The sequence below is a fragment of the Gouania willdenowi genome, chromosome 5 (assembly GCF_900634775.1).
Source record: "Gouania willdenowi chromosome 5, fGouWil2.1, whole genome shotgun sequence".
Classification (NCBI taxonomy): domain Eukaryota; kingdom Metazoa; phylum Chordata; class Actinopteri; order Blenniiformes; family Gobiesocidae; genus Gouania; species Gouania willdenowi.
In genome coordinates, this window is record NC_041048.1 from 1,664,204 (window position 1) to 1,680,086 (window position 15,883).

Here is a 15,883-nt window from a genome sequence, read left to right on the forward strand (position 1 = left end):
TTTTTTTTATTGGGTTTCATATTCTTACATATATTCTTCTCAAGGTACAGTACATACTGTACAACCCATTTTTATTTTTTCAAACACAAAAACATCACGTACTTTATACCCCACCAGCACACGCACACACACACAAAGACAAGAAATAAAGTAATAATAAAAAGAACTGATATATTTGTTGTTTTGCTATTATTATTTTTGTGTGCATATATATATATGCGCACAAAAATAATAATAGCAAAACAACATAAATATATCAGACAAACAGGTAATCAAAGATTAAGTAAAACCACTGGAATTACACAGAAATATATACATTTAGATGTACAAAGGGATTATAGTGTGTTCCAAGTTTGTCAGTACAACCCATCAATATCATGTTACACAAAACTGTCATATATACATTAGTCTTCCAAAGAAAACATATTATTGAATGAAGCCCTATTCGCACGGGATTAGTTTTACATAAGGACCACATGCGATTTAAAATAATTGCAGAGAATGTCTAATGTTAATCCCATGTGAATCGGCCATGTCAGTAATTTCTAAAGTAAAAATTCTCCCCCAAAAACTTTTGCAAAAACAATTAGTTTTTTTGAGGGCAGTAAAATGTTTATTTTGAACATTATAAATACTGCTAACGGCAACCATCAACACACAAGGAAGTTGATCACAAGAAACAAGGAGCACCAGTAGATTTATTACGCCACCTTTGGTTCCACATATCATGTGCATGTTTTTACGTAACATCTATTCTTTGGTTTTGGTTTATTTATGTATTAATAACATTTAAATTCACCAGTAATGTGACTTATGCGTTGGTTCTTTTTATGTCCGGACCGGGAGCAAAAGTCCGCCCAGTCACCAGTTTATCTGGACACTATTTGGATCGTAACACTGTTCGGTAAAATTGGCAGATATTCCCAAATTTGAACTTCCAGCATCAATAACTCTAACGAAACGTCATCGACACACAAATTACGCCTCTGCCATCGGTGAGAGGTGGACAATATGACCATTTTTTATCAAACGCAGCAGAATAAAAGTCTGTCTGTGTCCCCTCTGTGTGGTGAGATTAAAACATGACACTCTCGTTCTAGTTTCCTCGTAAATATCCAAATATCACACAAACAGAACCAAATTTAATTTCAAAACAGAAAAATGCTGCTTGTTTTTTATTTTGCTGTTTCTGGTTTTAAATTAATAAAACAAAAAAAACAATCCGTTTTTCATGTTTTTTTATTTGGTTTTAAAACAAAATAACCAAAGAACGAAGAGTACACGGATTGATCTGATGCGTGATTATGCATTGTTTTGTTTCCGGGACACATATTTATTTACCTTGGGGTAATTGTTACACAAATACGCAGCGCGTTGACAACATTACAGGGAGATGTCCGTAAATTTCAGCTAAATCTCAGGCTTTCGATATCCCGTGTGAATGCGCCACATGAAAAGCAGACGTTGGGGGGGGTCATTTATTGATTACATGTGGTCCCTAGGTAAAACTAATCCCGTGCGAATAGTGCCTACAGAGATAAAAGGGCCCCAATTCTTTTTAAAATTGTCTGAACAACATCTACTAAAGGATATGATTCAGAGATAAGAGAAAGGGGAGCTTGAGCCAAAAAGTCTGAGAACCAGTGAAATAAACAGTATGGCTAATGTATGTGTTTCTGGTTTATTCAGATTAAAAAGAGTTAGAACAACTCATGCAGGCCTGGAAGTTCCTTTTCATCCATGTGTGTACCAATTATTACAATGGTACCGATTAAAAAAGGGGGGAAATAATACAAAAAAGCCCCCTAAGCCGGTTGTAGGGGTGCTGTTGAGCCCCTACGCTCAACAGCACTGGCAAGAACCCTGGTTTTCATTCATAATTCCTGTTTAGTCTGTAGGTCTGGGTCTGCATCACGTCCCCTGTGGGATACGACCAGGCCCGGGTTCCATCATTTGGTGACATCTTCTCTAGTGTGAATTCTCATGTGATGATTCAGGTCTGACTTGCGACAAAATCCTTTATCACAAACATCACAAGCAAAGGGTTTCTCTCCTGTATGGATTCTCATGTGATTGGAAAGATTTGATTTATGGTTAAACCTTTGACTACAAACATCACAACCATAGGGTTTCTCTCCTGTGTGGATTCTCATGTGATTGGAAAGATTTGATTTATGGTTAAACTTTTGACTACAAACATCACAACCAAAAGGTTTCTCTCCTGTGTGGATTCTCATGTGTTGATTCAGTTCAGACTTATGACAAAATCCTTTATCACAAACATCACAAACATACGGTTTCTCTCCTGTGTGGATTCTCATGTGTTTGGAAAGATTTGACTTCTGGTTAAACTTTTGACTACAAACATCACAACCAAAAGGTTTCTCTCCTGTGTGGATTCTCACGTGTTGATTCAGTTCAGACTTATGACAAAATCCTTTATCACAAACATCACAACCATAGGGTTTCTCTCCTGTGTGGATTCTCATGTGTTTGGAAATATTTGACTTATGGTAAAACTTTTGACTACAAACATCACAACCATAGGGTTTCTCTCCTGTGTGAATTCTCGTGTGAAGTTTCATATAAGTCTTGGACTTAAATTTCTTCCCACACACATTACAACCAAAATAATTCTCTGCTGTGTGAACTTTCATGTGTTGGGAAAGATTTGCTTTACGAATAAATTGTTTACCACAAACATCACAACCAAAAGGTTTCTCTCCTGTGTGGATTCTCATGTGAACCTTCAAATGTGCTCTGGTGCTAAATTGTTTAACACACACATCACAACTAAAGGGTTTCTTTCCTGTGTGGATTTTCATGTGCTTAGAAAGACTCTTCTTATAAGTAAATGTTTGACCACAAACATCACAACCATAGGGTTTCTCTCCTGTGTGAATTCTCATGTGGATCTTCAGATCAGATCGGTTGCTAAATCGTTTTCCACACACGTCACAACCAAAGGATCTCTCCCCTGTGTGAATTCTCATGTGATTTTTCACTTCACGCAAGCTAAAAAATCTTTTCTGACAAACATCACAGCCATAGGGTTTCTCTCCTGAGTGGATTAACATGTGAGGCTTCAAATGAGTCTTGTACCAAAATCGTTTACCACAAACATCACAACCGAAAGGTTTCTCTCCTGAGTGTACGGTCATGTGCCTTTTCAAATACTCATGGCGGCTAAACTTTTTTCCACAAACATCACAACTAAAGGATTTCTCTCCCATGTGGATTCTCATGTGTCGCTTCAGTTCAGACTTGCGACAAAATCCTTTACCACAAACATCACAAACAAAAGGTTTCTCTCCTGTGTGAATTCTTGAGTGCATGGAAAGACTCGACTTACAAGTAAAATTTTGACCACAAACTTCACAACCATAGGGTTTCTCTCCTCTGTGAATTTTCACATGGATCTTCAGATTAGATCTGCTGCTAAATGATTTCCCACACACTTCACAACCATAGGGTTTTTCTCCTGTGTGAATTCTCATGTGGACTTTCAGCTGTGTTTTGGTGCCAAATTGTTTACCACAAACATCACAACTAAAAGGTTTCTCTCCTGTGTGGGTTCTCGTGTGGATCTTCAGATGTGTTCTGTCGCAAAATTGTTTCCCACACACATCACAACCAAAGCGTTTCTCTCTGTTGTGTGATGTTCCTTTGGTGTTGTTCTCAGATGTTTGAAAGTTCTCACAGCTCATGTCCATGTGTTCACTCTGAGCTTCAGACTGGGACAAAGGTTCCCTCCAATCCTCACTGTCTTCAGTGTCAGAGCAGTCTGTTTCCTCTCCATCAGTGTCTTGTTGTGTACAAGTGTTTGCTGCTTCTGGGCCTTCACTGATGTCTCCATTTGGTTCTACTTTCATGAGTTTAGCTGAGCTGCAGGTTGCAGGTTCTCCTTTGATGTTCTCCTCACTTTGTCTCCAGTGTAGCAGAGAACACTGAGCTTCCTCCTCTTCATCTTCACTCTTCACAGTAACAGCCGTGATATCCGTCTCCTGCTTTTCCTCCAGACTTTCCCACAGTTCTTCCTCTTCCTTCTTTATGTGGAGATGATCCTGGAGCTTCAGTCCATGTTTACAGGAAACACCAACAGGAACATCTGCAGGAAACCCTGAACACAACCAGGACCATCAAAGATGTCCCTACACTCATTATTCACATCATTAGACTCAGCTCTACTTTACCTATCAGTCTAATTATGTAATAGTTATTATAAATAACATTTATAATATGTGTATGAATGAATGGATATTTTTATTTTCATTTGTCCTAAATATGAGCGTTGAAGTCATAAAGAAAGAACTCCATGCTTCAAATAACAGTATTGTATGTTTTAAAACTGTAAACTTTGAATTGTTTTGGTGCTGAACAGCTTCTGTGTTTCAGAGGAGGAGAATCCACAGCTGAAGAACATAAAGACTTTCTTCAGCTATTCACACGCTTTTGTTATTAGTTCGGTCCAATAAACTGCATGTTGAAGTAAAACAAGGCTGCTTTAGCATCTATTCTGATTATGAGATGGAGCAAACATATGCAACATGTAAAACATGGTGACTATAGGGATGACACGATACCACTTTATAGTTTCTGATACAGATATTGATGCAACAACTTTGACTATCTGCCGATACCGATAACAAACCAAAACCTTTTTACTCTTAAAAATAGAGTTGTTGGGAATTTATTTTTTAATGACTATAAAACTTTAGATAATGGGATGTGGAAAGGGTAGAAAATTAATGGAGAGGGATGTGCAACTTTAAAAAAAAATCATTAAAATCAGGTCTCAGCGGGCGCTGCCAGGGACAAGCGCACAGCAACTGGTAAATCTCCGCCAGTCAGTTCATGGCAGGCCAATGTGGAGCCACCAGGATCAGTAGATGGCCGTGCAATATTTGTTGAACCTCTCACAGCAGCTGTTCGTCAGAATATTGTTATTAAAGGAATCCACGCATCCATCTCAGAACACAAAATTAATCTTTATGCGGATGATATTTTACTCTATCTGGAAGAACCCCAATCCTCATTAGAAGAAGTATTTAATCTAATAAACAGCTTCTCTAAATTATCAGACTATTCCATGTATTGGTCAAAATCATCAATCCTTCCATTAACTAAAAATTCATGGAACCCAGCAACCCAAAACCCACAATACCCCTCCCCCACAAATACAATTAATATATCTAGGCTTAAATACATCACCAAACCTAAATTAATTAATTAAACTGAACCTAGACCCACTGTTGGATAAAGTCACAGAAGATCTGCAGAGATGGAACAATCTCCCCATCTCACTCCTTCGCAGAATAGCCTCAGTTAAAATGAAAATCTTACCTAAAATAAACTATCTGTTCTCTATGATCCACTGAAACCACCAACGCAATGGTTCAAAAGATTAGATTCTGCAATTACAAAATTCTATGCTAGGAATAAAAAACCAAAAATAAGCCTTTCAACTCTTCAAAAAAATAAAAACGAGGGTGGGTTGGAAGCCCCTAATTTCACGCATTATTACCTAGCAAACCAAATTCTATATTTAACAGAATGGCTAAAACCAAAAGAATACCATAACACCTGACTAGAAATAGAACAGCTAGACTGTAAACATATTAAACTCTCTGATCTCCCTTTTATCACTGTGACCCTCAAACGTCATAACTGCTTTAAAAACCCACTGATTGCCTCCACCCTGACTGCGTGGTGGAAAGCCCTGGACATTACAAATGTTCAATTAAAAACTAGCATGCTGTCTCCAATCTGGCACAACCCTGACTTTAGAAACAGAAAAACACCGCTCTATCTAAAAACATGGGAAGATAGCAGGATTATTCATCTCCAAGACCTCTTCGAAAACGATAAGCTCAGGACATATAACAATCTAACCCAAACATTTAATATAAATAAAAGTAATTTTCTTCAATACCTACAAGTAACAGAGACAATTAAGAAAAATACGGCAATAGATTTAATCACCTTGCAACCTCCAGAACTGGCCATATACTGTATATGAAAAAAATCTCAACAAAAACAAAAAAACTCTCAAAAATATACAGAGCACTCTTGAACACTAACTCTAATCACTTACCAATCTCTAAATGGGAAACTGAACTCTCAATCACCACGAACACTGATTTCTGGACAGAAATTTGTTGTACTATTTTTAAGAAGACTAAAAACACAAATCTTCAGCTAATTCAATACAAGGTCCTCCACAGATCCCACATTACCCAACAGAAAATGTATAAAATGGGCTTCTCCCCAACAGACATCTGCTCTCAGTGCACCCAGGTAACAGCTGATTCATATTTACATGCCGTATGGCTTTGTTCGCCAGTTCAACAGTTTTGGTTTCTAATCACTGAAAAACTATCCTCCATTTTGGACTACAGGATTCCTTTTTCTCCAAATCTATGTCTGTTAGGAGACCTGACTATGCTTGATATTCCAGTAAACCAATCACAATCCATCCTTGCGGCACTCCCCATAGCAAAAAAAAACAATATTACTGAATTGGAAAGATAAAAAAATCATTAAGCATAAACAAATGGCGAAATCTCCTCATAGAATTTATTTCCACGGAAAAGATGTCTGCTATCATAAAAAATAAAAAAACCTGCTTTGAGCGTTGGACTCCTTTTCTAATTGCATTGAATCTCGATTTTAAATTTTTAGCCTGATGATCTAGCCTGCAAGCAAGTGCCAGCACCACTCTTTACTAACACACTGATCTAACTGCAGCCCTAGACCGCCATGGGCTTGTGGGGTGGCCTTGACCTGGGTGGCTTGAGTGGGTTGCTGGGGTGTTTTGGGTGCCTCTGCGGGGGCGTGCGTCCCTTTCGGGTGCTCTCGTGGTCCCTGTGCAGTTTGGTGTTGCTCTCCTGCCCCCTTCGTGCACGTCTGGGCGGCTCTTTGGGGCTGGGGGCCTGCGTGTTTCTCTGCCACTCTTTCCTCTTGCTCTCTGTCCCCCTGTCTCGTCCTCCCCCTCCTCCGCCTTCGCTCTGCGCCTGCTGTCCCGTTGGGTTTGGCGTGGGGGGCTCCTGTCGGCCCGGGATGCCGGTGGGGGGGCTGTGGCCTTCGCTTGGGTGGCGGGTGTGGCTGCGCCGGGTGGGTAGCTTGGGGGTTGGCTCGTCTGGGGACCTGGGGTGGTGGGGTTCATAGCTTTGGGACGGGGGGTCCGGGGTGGGGGTGGCTGCTCTTGGGGGCGGCGATTGCGTCCTGGGTGGTTGGGTGGTGGGGTGTTGTGGTGGGTTGCTCCGCCAGCCGGTCTGGGCGCCTTGGCCTGGTTCCCTGGGGCGCGCCTTCGCTGAGGGTGCCGCTGGCGTGGTGGGCCGGGCCGCCCCCTTCCACAGGGGCTCACTTAGGAGACCACAGGGACTGGCTTGTGTAGCTTCGGGGGGAGGGAAGGGTGAATTGTGGGGCCTCGCCCGCGCTGGGGCCTCCTCTGGGTCGTGCTGGGTGGGTGTGTGTGGGGGCACGGCCAGTGGCTCCTGTCCTGGCGGATCCGCGTCGGGAGTGGTTGGTCTGCTGGCTGGGGGCGCCGGGCCCCGTGGGTGCTGTGTCTGGGCGGGGGTGTCCCGGGGGTGGGTCTCGGGGCGCGCCCCCCCGCCATCTGCCTGCGGTTCAGCCCCACCCCGCCCAAGGCGGCGCGGCACCCCCACCTTGGGCGGGGTGGGGCTGGGGCCCGCTGTCCTCCGGGCTGTGCTGGCGTCGGGGGTGTCTCGTGTTGGCGCGTGGGTGATTGGGGGTGTCCTCCGTGGGAGGGGGGTGCTCTGCTGGCGACGTTGGTGTGGGGTTGTGGTGCCTGGCTGGGGGTGCATGGGTTTGCCTGCCTGTCGGTCCGTGGCTGAAGGGGCGGCCCTGCCTGGGTGGTTGGTGGCGTCCTCTCTCGTTGGGGGGCCGGGGCTGCCCACCTGTGGAGGGTGCTATGTCGTGGTGTCGTGCGGGCATGCGCTGGCCCTGGTGTGGGAGCTGGCCTCTCTCCTGCTCGGCCGCCCCCTGCTCTGGCGGGGCGGGACGCTCTGGGCCGGCTGGCGGCGGGGGTCACCTCCTGGGCTGCTGGGGGATGTGGCTGGTGCCTGGTTCCGTCTGGGGGGGGTCCCGCCGTGTTCCGTACAGCCGGCATGGTTCGGGGGGGTGCCGCGGGGGGTCTCCGGTTGTGCTGCTCGGTGCGTCCCTGGGGCCCGCAGTGCCGCATACCCGTCTGCGCCATCTACACTCTCCGGTGGCCCGCCACGCGGATGGGCCGGGCTCCTACCAGACGGGCCTCCTACATGGGCACATCACTCACTCCCAGCTGGGGGCTCTCTTTGCGGGGTTTCTCCGGGCGGTGCCGGCCTGGTGGGGCGTGGGGGTGCCCCTTCCCTACGGGTGGGGATTTTTGCTTGTCTCGTCTCCTGGTTGCCTTGAGGGCGCGCCTCTCGGCGTGTGGGTCTGGGGTGGCCTCCCGTGCCGGTGTAGGGGGTGGGCGCGCAGGGGGGTGCTGACCTCTGCGCCGGGGTTGGGGGGGTTGCTTGGCACTCCGGGATGGTGCTCTTTGCTGGGGGGCGGCTCTAGCTGTTCAGATGGTTAAGGTCGGTATTGGCCGCTTGGTAGGTCTGTCCTGCTATCTGTGGGCTGGCAGGTGGGTGGGTTCTGCGCCTTTGGCGGGGGCTGCTGCTCCGCATCAGTTGTGTGCCGTTGGGGTGCCTCGCTCCCGCGGTGGCGGCCGCCGGTCGCTTTCTAGGGCTCATCGCGTGGGCGGCATCAAGGAAAGGCAATCTGGCGCGCTCTGGGGTGCCTGGTCGGTGTGCCTGGGGGCCGGCGGGGCAACTTGCAGCAGACTATGGGCGTGGTTGCTGTCCCTGGGGGCGCTGCTCTTGGTGCTGCTTCCGTTCCGGGTCCTTCTGGCCTGGGGTCTGGTCCCTGCTGGCTCTGGGCCCGCCGGCGAGTGCCTGCTGGCTGCCCGTTCGGAGCAGCTCTGGCCGTCTGCTGGGCGTGGGCCTTGGCTCCGCTGCTGGGGTCTCGGGGGGGGGGCTCTCTGGGCCTCCCCTCGGGGGTTGGGTGCTTGGCTGTGGGTGGGTGGGATGGGATGCTGGCGGGGGGCCTTGGGGTTGGGGGTTGGGTCGGTGGCGGGATGTGCTGGGTGCTCGGCTGCTTGGGGCTTCCTCGGATGTGTGTGTGGGGAGCGGTGGCTGCCTCTCAGCCTGGGATCTTGCGGGCGTCTGAAGGGTTGCTCGGCTGTGGGGGGGTGGCCTGGGGCTCCCTGGCCCCCACTCTTTCTGCCGGCCTGGCTGCATCTGCGGGCCCGGGGCAGTTCCTGGGTTTGCGGTAGCGGTTTTTTTGCACATATACTGGTATATGATGCACTGGCACGCCTTGGGATGTGGGATAAAACTCATACTGGGCTTAACTTTAGACACGTTAATCCCAAATACGTGCTTTAGATACTACCACTCACTCATTCCCCCTGTCCATTATTAATACATCAACCGTACGGATAGCCACTGCCTTTTAATATTACCCGATCAGGAGCCTCATTTATAAAAGTTTGCCGAGGTAAGCACACTTCAGCTGGTGTACGATAAAAACCAGGAAGAGTGAACATATTTTTTTTTTCAACAATTTTTAAGGCGGCGCACGTATACGTCCCACGCCTTTTTTCATTTATAAATCACAACCAACTCACAGTTATCGCACGTGAAGAAACACCTTTCTTCACCTGAGCCACGGTGGGCGACCGTGAGCAACCGTGGCTCAGGTGGTAGAGGGTCGTCTTCTGATCGAGAGGTTGGGGGTTCGATCTCAGTACCTGACTATGTGTCGAAGTGTCCTTGGGCAAGACGCTGAACCCTAAGTTGCTCCCAGTGGTCGACTAGCGCCTTGCATGTCAGTCCTGTCCCACTGGTGTGTGAATGTGAGAGTGATTGGGTGAATGAGCTGATATGTAAAGCACTTTGAGACTGTTTCAGTGGTGATAAAGCGCTATACATTTACCATTTACCTTGCTCCGGCAATACGATGCCTATAAAAGGTCCGGTGAACGCCCTAAATGAATATTCACTAATACAAATTTCACATAGTGAACCGAGGGGGAAAACAAGCAAATAAAACAAATGTCACTCAATGTGAGGTGGAGGTATTAATTGTTGAGGTGGACACACACAGGAGAGCGTAATGTGGTGACACAGTGTGAACATTAGGAATGATAAAAAGGCAGATTGCATTGCCTCATCAGATTGTGACAGGTGAAAAATAAACGACCACACATAGAAGCAGAGGAGAAAATGTGGATCACTCTCTATAGGAAGAACGTCTGTTCAACAGGTGGAGCCTCACAAAAAGCTGGAGGATCAGTGAGGATTGGAGATGTGTAACGGAGGTGGGACGCAAACAGATGCACTATATATGCGCCAAAACATGGGATTAAACTCCGCAGCATCTCGTCTTCAAGGTGGTCCTGCCTACAGATCTTTGTAGATTCTCTCCCTCCGGTGCATCCCTCGTCCTCCAGCTGTGCCAAATAAGCCACTGTGCGTCTTTACGCATTAGAGTGTTCCTTTTTATAACAGCTACAGGTGTTGCAGCCAATTGATCAGCAGTTTTGCGCAATGATCAAGTGATTTTAATTACAAATATTATTATTATTATAAAACTGTATTTGTAGGCGCGTGCACGTCACCTACTTCCTGCGGGCGTCAGTATAATAAATGTAATGAATAATTTAATAAATTCCAACCTTTGCTTATATGTGGCGTAAGCTTTCTTTTGTACGTACGCAGCGTTTATAAATGAGGCCCCAGATGTCCCATTGTGGGACTAACAGAGTATTATCTGATCTTATCTGATGATAAAAGTTCAAAAGTCCAAACCTGCAGAGTGTTCTTCAGCTGAAGAGTCTGTCATCATGTTGCTAAAGCTAAGCTAAAGACTGGACGGTGTAGCGGTCAATCTGGTAACCGTGTTAGCTTGTGAACGACCTTCTTTTCGTCTTTTCCCTCCAATGAAGAATGGTTCATTAAACACTCTATTTTACAGCACAGATGTGTGCTCGGTTTATCTGAACTCTTTAAACTGATCATTACAAACACACGGAGAACCGTTCATTTCTTCTTCTTCGGTGGTTTTTAATGGTGGTCAAAGCGCGCTTTACTGCCACTTAGCGGACGAGCAGCAGCTCTGACGTCAGAGCAACTTTTTCATTTATTATTTTCTTATTATAATAAAAACAACCACAAAATAATGTGACAACAGCACCAACAAATATACAAAGACTGATTTAAAATACTTTGAATAATATCTTCAAATACTAAAACTAAATAAACTAAGATAAACAATCAATTCAGGAAACAAAATCTCAAGTTTGGGAAATCTTTGCAGAAGATTTAGATCTGATAAACTTATTATCAATATTAGTTAATACTATTCTTTATATAAACATATAATAAAATGAAGGAAACAATGTTTTGATTTATATTAGGTAATAAAACATTTTACAAGTATAAAATAAGTAAAGTTAAACTATAATCACAAATAGAACACTTACATTCCAGTTCAATGTCTAATCGGAAAAAAATAATACAAGAGTAAAGACAATTTAATATTTTCAAACAGAATGAACATTGTTCATTTGTGGATGTTTAACATCTATCTCTTTGGCTCATTGCCGCCCCCTTCCGCCACGGAGTGTAAAACGGTCATTAGCTCACACAAGGCAGTGGTTCTCTGATGATCAGGCTTCATAAACTGTGACCCAAACAATAGAAAATGATTAAAATATCATGTTTAACACAAACTTCTTCTGAGATTGAAAAGATGAAGCTTAAAATAGGTTTGTGTTGAAGCCAAACACTTTTGCATTAAATCCATAACTAAAACGTTAAAAGTTAGGGAGCAGAATAAGAAGCATAATTTATAACTGTAAGAATAAAAAAAAATACCTATATTATGATTTTAAACGGTATGCAATGAACAAACGTCTACATTTCAAAATATGAAGCAGCTTACCAATGTTTTAATGTGGATAGTCAACACTCTGCTGCATTCATTAACTTCCTTCACAATAAAAGCAGAATATAGTTTATCTTCATTTGGGGCACAGGCACTGAAAATAAGTCCTGACCCACAGATTGAGAACCGCCCTCCGTAGAGACGTCTCCATTCATGCGGTTACTTCTCAACAGGATAGTTTTAGTCACAGTCTCTAGACTAAAATGTAACTAGTTTTAGTCCAAATTTCGTCATCAGGATGATTTCAGTTATTGTCTAGTTTAAGTCAACTAAATGACATTAAGATTTTAGTTGACTAATGTGACAAAATGAAGTTTTTACGAGTTTATCAGTATATATTTGGATATAGTTTTTGTTCACATGTATTTTTTCAATTCTTCACTGAGGAGATACTTTGATGTTCAGCAGTCTCACAGTGTGCACAACTTATTAGTAATTCAACTCTTAACTAGATATACAAAGGATGTTTTCAGATAAATATTAAATACACAATGTTTTCACCTTGTAGATTTGTTTATACTTAATGTGAAGTGTTTTATTAAAACCTGGTGTAACAGACTAGTCGATAAGGAAACATCAAACTAGTCGTTATCAACATCCTTTTTGTAAATCAAGTCCTTTTAGCAGTAGTTCAGAAGCTGAATCCACTGCTGTCCATCAGTCCTGATTCTTAAGGAGGAATGGGAATTATGTTAAGGTGGAGTTAGATGATCTGCTTTCTTCCACAGAGAATGAAGCCTCCACATTGTTGTGCTACGTTTACAGTTGTAGATGTAACTGTGCTGGGATAGTATTCTACTGCAGTGATGAGTGGAAACAACATGAGGCAGGAAATAAAGATGTGTGAGTGAAAAGTGCATCACATCTCCATTTAGTCTCCTCAACCCACATAGTGTTGGGATCATAGTGGAATGATTCAAACTGGGTTTACAGGAACCATTAAGACACATTTACTGCTTTTAAATCCTCCATTAACATCCACACATCACACCACCAACACTGAAGATGAAAAACAATCAATATTTGTAAAACAATGAGCTTTAAAACGCTAAAACAAATATTTGATCAGATACAAATGTATTTCATCCACATTCACACCTTGACGAGCACAGACACACTGTAGCTCAGTCTGTGATTTACACACAGTTACAGAATAATCCATATCACAGCTTAGAGTGTGTACATTACCCAACACTGGAACCATTTAAAAACATTTAGGACCAAAACAACCCAGTTCATCACATTTCACTGTTTTATACACACTGACATTTGTTTATTTTAATTATTCAAACAGATAAAAAAATAAAAATAAATAAAGACTAAAGAAGAAAAGAAATTTCTAAAGATTTAAATTTAAAATAGTGAAACTAAAAGAATGAAGCTGCTTTTGCTTCATAAATGTATAATCTCAGCAGGAGATTCATGTTTCTGAAACAAAGGTTTATAAATTAGCATTAATTTATCTTTTATCCTTTGTATTTAATAAAACAAGTTCCACATTTTGTACATTTCTACACTTTAACACATAAACATCACGTGTGTCCAGTGTAGATGTTCACATATTTCTTTACAGTACAATTTGTTGTAAACCTTTCGCTGAAAACCTCACATTTGTAAGGTTTCTTCTGTGAGTGATTGTACCTGTGAGTCTTTAGAAGTTTCTTGGAACTACAAGTTTTATGGTAAATGGTAAATGGACTAGATTTATATAGTGCCTTATAACCACACTGAAGCAGTCCCAAAGCGCTGTACATATTAGCTCATTCACCCAATCACTCTCACATTCACACACCAGTGGGACAGGACTGCCATGCAAGGCGCTAGTCGACCACTGGGAGCAACTTAGGGTGCAGTGTCTTCGACACATAGTCAGGTACTGGGATCGAACCCCCAACCTCTTGATCAGAAGACGACCCTCCACCACCTGAGCCACGGTCGCCCATTTTACTACAAACATCCCATCCAGAGGGTTTATCTCTAGTGCAGAAGTATTCAGGACGCCACCGTCTGAATCTCTTTCTACCTTCAGCTCCGTCCTGTTTCCTTTACTTTTTTCCATAATGCGATCTTTCTTTTCTTTTTTCACTTTCTCGTGTGATACTCTCCTGTCCGTCTCTGCTCTGAGTCACAATGTTTACCAACAGTAATACATAAACCAGATTGATTTAGTGTCACGTGTTATGGAGAACTTGCAAGTGATTGGTTTGAGTGTTTTCTTGTTGGCGAGAAGGCTACCGTAAAGACTGTAATAGCTGCACAGGTTAAATATAGAAGAGCTACATTAAGTTTTCATTCATAACTTCTGTATAGTTTGTGGGTCCAGGTCCATATGGCGCCCCCTTTGGGTCCAGACCAGGACCAGGTTCCACCGTTTGAGACCCCAGTTTTTTAGTGAATTCCTGTGTTGATTCAGGTCACTCATTTTAGTAAATCTTTTCTGAAAAACATCACAAACATAGGGTTTCTACTGTGAGTGGGTTAACATGTGCATCTTCAAATTGCACCTGCGAGAAAACGGTCTCTGACAAACATCACAACTAAAAGGTTTCTCTCCTGTGTGAATTTGCATGTGTCGATTTAGATCAGACTTGATATTAAATGCTTTACCGCAAACATCACATTTATAGGATTTCTCTCCTGTGTGGTCACTCATGTGACAGGAAAGCATTCTCTTATAAGCAAAAGTTTGACCACAAACATCACAAGCAAAGGGTTTCTCTCCTGTGTGGATAAACATGTGAGGCTTTAGATGACACTTGTACAAAAATCGTTTCCCACACACGTCACAAGCAAAGGGTTTCTCTCCTGTGTGGATTCTCATGTGAACTTTCACATAAGTCTTGGACTTAAATTGTTTCCCACACAGATTACAACCAAAATAATTCTCTGCTGTGTGAACTTTCATGTGTTGGGAAAGATTTGCTTTACGAATAAACTGTTTATCACAAACATCACAACCAAAGGGTTTCTCTGATGTGTGAATTTTCATGTGGATCTTCAGATCAGATCGGTTGCTAAATCGTTTCCCACACATGTCACAACCAAAGGATTTCTCCCCTGTGTGAATTCTCATGTGATTTTTCACTTCACGCATGCTAAGAAATCTTTTCTGACAAACATCACAACTGAAAGGTTTCTCTCCTGAGTGTACGGTCATGTGCCTTTTCAAATACTCATGGCGGCTAAAGTTTTTTCCACAAACATCACAACTGAAGGATTTCTCTCCCATGTGGATTCTCATGTGTCGCTTCAGTTCACTCTTGCGACAAAATCCTTTACCACAAACATCACAAACAAAAGGTTTCTCTCCTGTGTGAATTCTTGAGTGCATGGAAAGACTCGACTTACAAGTTAACTTTTGACCACAAACTACACAACCATAGGGTTTCTCTCCTCTGTGAATTTTCACATGGATCTTCAGATTAGATCTGCTGCTAAATGATTTCCCACACACTTCACAACTGTAGGGTTTTTCCCTTGTGTGAATTCTCATGTGGACTTTCAGCTGTGTTTTGGTGCTAAATTGTTTACCACAAACATCACAACTAAAATATTTCTCTCCTGTGTGGGTTCTCGTGTGTCTCTTCAGATTTGATTGTCTGCTAAATTGTTTCCAACACACGTCACAACCAAAGGGTTTCTGTGTGTTGTGTGATGTTCCTCTGGTGTTGTTCTCAGATGTTTGAAAGTTCTCACAGCTCATGTCCATGTGTTCACTCTGAGCTTCAGACTGGGACAAAGGTTCCCGCCAATCCTCACTGTCTTCAGTGTCAGAGCAGTCTGTTTCCTCTCCATCAGTGTCTTGTTGTGTACAAGTGTTTGCTGCTTCTGGGCCTTCACTGATGTCTCCATTTGGTTCTACTTTCATGAGTTTAGCTGAGCTGCAGGT

At 43.3% G+C, this 15,883-nt stretch overlaps 1 protein-coding gene and 1 pseudogene across 2 annotated transcripts; both read right to left on the bottom strand.

The window, feature by feature from the left end:
- The window catches only part of LOC114464010 (zinc finger protein OZF-like), a 34,923-nt pseudogene that overhangs the window by 5,339 nt on the left and 13,701 nt on the right, over positions 1-15,883 (bottom strand).
- Positions 1,157-11,098, bottom strand: LOC114463984 (zinc finger protein 260-like). Of its 2 annotated transcripts, none has more exons than XM_028447964.1 (2): positions 10,857-11,098; positions 1,157-4,108 (listed from the first exon to the last, which is right to left on the bottom strand). In XM_028447964.1, exons 1-2 carry the CDS (start codon positions 10,891-10,893, stop codon positions 1,950-1,952), a joined length of 2,196 nt encoding a protein of 731 aa, XP_028303765.1. In that variant the 5' UTR covers positions 10,894-11,098; the 3' UTR covers positions 1,157-1,949. The 2 variants fall into 2 exon arrangements, with proteins under 2 accessions (XP_028303765.1, XP_028303764.1); XM_028447963.1 differs by having other exon boundaries at positions 1,157-4,120.